The 6,443-nt window shown below is 53.0% G+C and overlaps 3 protein-coding genes across 3 annotated transcripts; 2 read left to right on the plus strand and 1 right to left on the minus strand.

The window, feature by feature from the left end:
• Positions 1–546: 546 nt before the first annotated feature.
• On the plus strand, positions 547–1,203 carry GUITHDRAFT_120722 (hypothetical protein; the record flags this gene model as incomplete). Its single annotated transcript, XM_005820031.1, has 1 exon — positions 547–1,203. One exon carries the CDS (start codon positions 547–549, stop codon positions 1,201–1,203), a length of 657 nt encoding a protein of 218 aa, XP_005820088.1.
• A 2,195-nt stretch (positions 1,204–3,398) lies between these two features.
• GUITHDRAFT_120723 (hypothetical protein) lies at positions 3,399–4,583 on the plus strand (the record flags this gene model as incomplete). The annotated part of the gene is made up of 1 exon (XM_005820032.1): positions 3,399–4,583. One exon carries the CDS (start codon positions 3,399–3,401, stop codon positions 4,581–4,583), a length of 1,185 nt encoding a protein of 394 aa, XP_005820089.1.
• A 113-nt stretch (positions 4,584–4,696) lies between these two features.
• On the minus strand, positions 4,697–5,788 carry GUITHDRAFT_120724 (hypothetical protein; the record flags this gene model as incomplete). The annotated part of the gene is made up of 4 exons (XM_005820033.1): positions 4,697–4,921; positions 5,099–5,542; positions 5,666–5,718; positions 5,764–5,788. The coding sequence occupies 4 exons, from the start codon at positions 5,786–5,788 to the stop codon at positions 4,697–4,699; spliced, it is 747 nt and encodes a 248-aa protein (XP_005820090.1).
• Positions 5,789–6,443: the final 655 nt, after the last annotated feature.

A 6,443-nucleotide genomic window follows, 5' to 3' on the forward strand; every position in this document is an offset into this window, starting at 1 on the left:
AGCCATGCGGCGTAGTTTTGAACATGGAGGGGATCAGCTACATCCGCTCTCTCTCTCTCTCTCTCTCCTTTTGCTTCCCCCCCCCCCCCCCCCCCCCCCCCCCCTCCTCTTCTCTCTACGATCCTCTCTCCTTTGCAACAGCCCTCGCTTCTTTCTGTGCACACGCTGTTAAGTCAAGTTATCCGGGGATCGTCCATGCATACCAGCAAGATAATGAACAGTAGATTTGCTTGTTCCTGATCTCGCGGAGGGTTGGTACAGACATTGCAGACACTGCGGATTTCTTCTTGATTCTGTCATCAGGTTGGAAAGAAAACATTCTCAGCTATCTCGATCCTCCGTGACATGCTTTCTCTGTCTGAATTCTGCACTTCGCTTCTCCTGACGAGGTCGACAGCCATCCACCAGAGTTCCTGCACGACAAACCTATACATCCTTACTGTTCTTCCTCTCCTACTCTTCCTTTGTCTGTTGGGCCTGCTGAGGTTCTTTCAGTGTCTTCTTCGTCTCCGCGAGCAAGAGCGCAAGTTGAACGAGAAGATAGACATGCTGGTCTCTCACATGGCACAGAAACGTTTCCAAACTCGTTGTGATGAGTGTGCTGAGCAAGGGGATGTGACGTCGAACAAGACCCAGTCAACGGAAGGAGCTCCTGTTTTCTTCGTTCGAGCAGAGTCCTTCCCTTGTGGTCAAACTTGCAGCCACGACAAGGGCGAGCATGTGTTTTGGGGGAGAGGAGAGTGCTCTGATGGCAACGACCACAATACCTTAGCATCCAGCTTGTTTTCGCGGTCACAGAGCTGCGTTCCAACTCGAAGGATGCCTGCCCCCATCAAGGTGAGGAGCGAGAACGAGCAAGGAATGTTCGTTCGCTGTGAAAGCACGAGCACCAGGGCGTCACACTGGACAACAGCATCCTCCCGCGCTCTCTCCCCTGTCGACGGAACAAACGGGCAAGAGGCCGGGCAAGAGCCTCTCTTGCAGCCTCTCTACGCAGAAAGTTCACCTGCGGAGTCCCCGATCAAGAACCCTAACCGCATGTCTCCTTGCGCAGACGTCCCCGGCTTCTCTCGGACAGCATCGACTCACGACCAGTCGAGGAGAAGGAAGAGTGTGGGGCAGGTGGATAAGACTGGAAAGGCTTCGAGCGGTGCTCGATTTTATGCAAAGGTTGTGGCGGGGAGGTCTCCGACAGTGGATTGAGACGGTGCCAAGTCACACGGTTCGGAACTTGCACTGAAACTCAGGCGTCGGCCGTGAGTACGGTCAGTCTGTGGTGGCACCCAGCTAGCCTGGTCCGAGGCTTCACAGCCACTGCCGGCTAGCGGCTCCTAAATTGCCTTTTGATCTGGCTTGCATTGAACTCCTCAGTTGAACTGTCACGATACTGCCAGTTCAAGTGCCTATCAAAACTGATGAGTCCGATGAGCCTTTAAGCTGGCACCGTCGAGTTCACAGAGCCTACTACTAGTAGTCCGAGTCACAGACTGAGACTCCGGGCCCGGTAACGCTGGCCGGGCGTGAGCCTCTGAGCCCGGCACGGCAACTACGGTAGCCGCAACGGCCGCAGAGGAAGATCATGACTCAGTGATTAGGCCGAAGATGCGCTCAGTGGCTGGCACGGCAGTCGCCGCGAGTCGGATCGGACGTCACTGGGATGATAACGCGCGGATCATGACTCACTGATTGAATCATCCCGGCGTCCGGTCGTCTACTATCAACTACTAAATCAATCATGATGTGAAGCGGCGCCGTCACTGACCGGCGGGGGGCCCCAATCCGCTCCGGCGCCGGACCTCCAACGCCCGGACCGTGCGGCGGACGCCGCCCCCCCCCCGGCGTGGCCCACGGTGGCAGGGCCGGCTGACGGGGCCGCCCGCTGCCACTAAGACTCTCCGGACCCGGTGACGCCGTACTTCGCTGTACGGTACGCCGGTCACGTCCGATCATGGCATCCTGAGTCGAACCATTACTGAGTTACCGCCGCCGCTTAACCTTGCGTAACTTGAACTTGGCAGTTACAGTTAGTACTGCCGATCATCGGCGAATCATCTCGATCGCCGGGGTCCGATAGTCATCCAGGGCCATCATCCGGATGGGGCCGGGCCCGGGGGGCCGCTGTCACTCTGTATTGTGACGGAGGCTCAGTGGTGGCAGATGGGGGGCCGTGATGACTGGGGGCTGTGTCGACGGCTGAGGGGGGCCCGTTTCAAAGATTCCGAGTTTCACCTTTTTCAGCGGATGACATGATTACAAGAGCCGCAAAACTCCTTTTATGACCCGAATTTATACCATGGCGGGTGGGTCCACAGATGGGGAAGGAGGGGTAGGGGTCATTGGGACCTAGCATCCCATACAGCCTTCGAGACTTCCTGAGATTTGAGGGGCCATAACCTTTTGTAACAAGGAGGGGTACTACAGAGTGGTCTTTAGGGGGTAGTGGTACTGCCCTGATGACTACGCTACAGAAAGAGTGATACCTGGAACTCAAGTCGTTTGAGATCTAAAGTATCCTTGCTGACATCCGTACTTCTCGAAATGGGGATCAAACGAACTCAGTACCCCCATTTTGATATTGTTATGAAGGGGTTGTCTTGTCGTGTAGTAATTATGTCACATGGAAAGATATCATTCGATTTGAACAATATTAAAGGATCTTGTCAACATTTCAACATAGAACCTATGATTTCATTGGATATGTTTCTCCCTCGGATTGGATTGTGTCCCCGTGCAGATCGGAAATACCAAACGTTGTACATTCTGAACCTTTCGAATCTTTGGCATCAAACACCCTACCCTATGTCAACATTCTACCCTACCCTCACAAAATCAAACTCCTGATATGATTCTACCCTACCCTTACAGCCAATCAGAGTAATCCGCGGATCACAATGGGGTAGTGTGGGGGAGTTATTCCCCGTCGATGACTATTTCTGCTCCCTGCGCGCGGCTGAAGGGATCGAGCAACAAGACTTGGTTCTTCCTCTTACGCCATTTAGCAGCCTTCCTGCTTCCTCCTCCTCTCCTTGACCTACAACTCCTCAGTTCATCACAGCTTCTCTGGCAACTCTACCTGTCTACCTCTGCTAGATTGCTCCTGCTCTCTTCTTTGGGCTGCAAAGACAATGACTGTGGAGGTTCAACGTCATGCCGCCTCCTTCTCGATGGGAAAATCACCGATGCCGCGTGTACCCAGCATGCCCAGGAACCACTCATGTGAATTCGATCAATCTCCTCCCAATCTTTCTCGTGTACGTCGTGGATCGGCCCCGAACTTGACTAGCACGTCAACTTCTGGAAGCGTGTCGCCTTTAAGCACAAGCAAATCAGCGATATCGCCCTCTTCTTCGCTCTCGTCTCCTACGCTCTCTTCGGATTCTCACAAGTCACTACTCAAGATGGACTCGAGTGGTGAGGAAAGGAGAGGTCGTCGTGCCTCAGTTCACTTTGAGACGGATGCCAATCCTCCTGCCGATCTTCAGCATCAGACCCCAGAAAAGGCCTGCCGCTTCTCGTTCAACAACGAGCGTGAGAAATGGTGCAAGTCATCCTGCAAGGTTCACTTCAATGAAACTCCACTGTCAACTACTCAAAAGAGCGCCACCTACAAGATGGTAGATGCCTTGACCGGCGAAGAGAAGATCTGCACTCTTTTTCCTCCAAACACTCCCGAGGAAACTTACTTTGATGATGCCATGATCCAGCATCTTGCTCAAGAGTATGCCTTGTTGTTCAACGAGATTTCAGAGTATCCCGTCAAGTTTGTGCCCAAGGACGTGTACAAGCTGTCTGAAAGGCAAAACTTTCTGGTGAGCGTCCACCCCAAGCTCTGTGGCGAGTTTGCGCCCAACGAGGAGATGGTGCTGACAGAGGCGGAGCAAGACATCATGGAAGCCTTCTCGCACTTCAGCTGGGAGGCGTCCCACGGCAACCTTGTCATCACCTCAATGAGCGGCTATGGCGGAGTCTACACCAGCGCCAGGATTCACAGTGTAGAGCAGCAGTGGCTCAAAGATCGAGGCACTGAGGGCATTGTTCGCTTCTTCAAGAAGCACACTTGCAATCAATATTGCAAGATGCACAAGTTTCGTCCCTTCAAGATGCCGGAGCAGTTCAAGGAGGCTCCTGCCCCGGTTGTTGCAGAGAGGAAGGCTGAATCCGTCAAGCCGCCCCCCCTTGCTCCTGAGGAGAAGAGCAAGGCAGAAGCTCCGAGGCACATGAGCAGCTGGATCGAAAAGATGGATCAGCCCCCGCCACTGATCGAGCAGGGGGCTGACAAGAGCCCCGTCAATACGAGTAGCAGGCCAGTCAAGGTGCCCCTCATTCCCGACAGCCCTGAAACGCACGCGCTCAAGACCGACTCGACCTTGCAGGACCTCAACAGCCTCACCAAAGGGATGCGCAACCAGCTAGGGGTGAAACCTCCCAAGATGCAGCAGGAGCAGCCAGGCAGCAAGTCGCCCAAATACTCAGGCCTGCTCGTGTCTAAGGGAGTACCTGGAGGAGTGTTGAAGATCACCAAAGCGGGGATGAAGAGCATGGACAGGGAGAGGAAGCACAGTCCTCTTCGGAGGCAGATCTAGAAGTTTAACTGTAGATTACGTGGTAATGTACATGTACATTTTGAATTGTGGCTACTCTCCCCGCATCCAAAAGCACATCATTCGTGCATCTTCGTATACCTCATGATCAAGCCTTACCCTTCAGCTTCAGTGAATTTGTTGGTCCTGTCAGGGACGAACTGGAGTTGGTTGGAGACCATGGCCGTGAAGGCTTGAAGGAGGACAGAAGAGAGGCAGGGCTGCTCTGGCTCTTGCCGTTCAAGAAAGGGCAGGCAGTGTGCGATGCTCTCGAGGGTGGAGAGGTAGTTGTGCTTGGGTTCCTTGCGAAAGATATACTTGCCTGTTAACCCTCCAGCAAACTGTAAAATGAAAGATGTCAAAAATTTCTGACTCACTTCATATATCGCCCTCGCTCTCCATTTCCCTCACTCGTCTTGCATTCCTCCTCTTTTCTCCATTCCCACTCTCCTGGCTCCAAATTTTTTTTGCTGCTACTTTCGTTGCTACTACACCATCTTCACAAGCCCACAGCTCACCTGTACTCTCCTAAATCCGTGAAGGAAGGAGCAGCTTCGGTACATCGATTTAGCCTGCGCCCAAGTCCCATCGATGACAACAAGGTGCTTGACATGCCTAAGAACATCCTCCTCGTCTGCATTAGCCTGAGACTCTTTCAGCCCCAAGTTGATCGCCCCCTTGTCTCTCAGCTCTGGATGTTTCAGCAGGAAGATATCGTCTTCCTCCAAATCCGGGAACAGAACGACAGTGTTTTTGGTGTTCAGATCGTAGCTGAGCTTGAGCTGGGCCTCGAAGTTCAGAGCGATGGCATGATACACAAGCTTCTCTCGCGCTAGGCTCAGGCTTCTGGAGCCTCCTCCATGCGGCATCGTGAAGTTTCCCTGCAGAACGTGGACGTTCTTCAAGCAGAGCTGCACGATGGGAACAGTGCCGTAGGTTTTCTTCTTCCTCTCCTTTGGGTGCTGCAAGATCATAATCTTCAACTTTGACTCAATCGGCTCCTCTGGCAACGACGAACATATGCAGACTCGAGCGGGTCGCAGGCAGCGGTGGCAGAGACGCGCATCTGCTCCTCGACACCTCACGGTCAACGGTTGCTTGACCTGGTTCAAGTTGACGTCCAGGGACATGGTGGTGCCTGAGGCAAGAGCGTGAGCTTCAGGAGCCTGCATCTCTCTCTCACCAAGATCGGGCTGAAAGCAGACCATGGGGCCTCGCACGCCCCCCAGGCGCCTCGAGCTACATGGCAGCTTGCAGGCTGCCAGTCTTTCATGCTCGTGCACAGTGCAGCGGTGGAGGAAAGCGAGGGAGTTCGCCTCATAGTATGTTGCAAGTGAGGTACGAAGAACAATTGCGAGGAAGAGAAATGAGAAAAGAAGCCGAAAGGAGAAAGAGCAAGACAGGAAACGTCTGGACATGACACGAGACCAAACCAAGAAACAGAATTCACATTCGTGGTTGACCGTTCCTGGAACCTTGAAACCAAAAAATCTTCCATCAACAACCATGAAACCATGAAAATCGATGGTACGCATTGGCGCCTTATCATAGTCATAATATCCCTTTCCTTCAGTTGGGCTGCAGTATTCGTTGTCTTTGTGCTTGACTTCTAATCTACAATTTCAACGTAATCGAATCCTAATTCATCTGTCCACCTTAGCTTGCTCTGTCTAACCTGATATCCATCACAGACATCTACCTCATCTACCTCATCTACCTCGTCTACTCCTTGAACAATAAACTTCCTGGCCAATAACGCTCCTCCCTCTCTGTCTCTGTCTGTCTGTCTGTCTGTCTGTCTGTCTGTCTGTCTGTCTGTCTGTCTGTCTGTCTGTCTGTCTGTCTGTCTGTCTGTCTGTCTGT

The sequence above is a fragment of the Guillardia theta genome (genome assembly GCF_000315625.1).
Source record: "Guillardia theta CCMP2712 unplaced genomic scaffold GUITHscaffold_194, whole genome shotgun sequence".
Lineage (NCBI taxonomy): Eukaryota > Cryptophyceae > Pyrenomonadales > Geminigeraceae > Guillardia > Guillardia theta.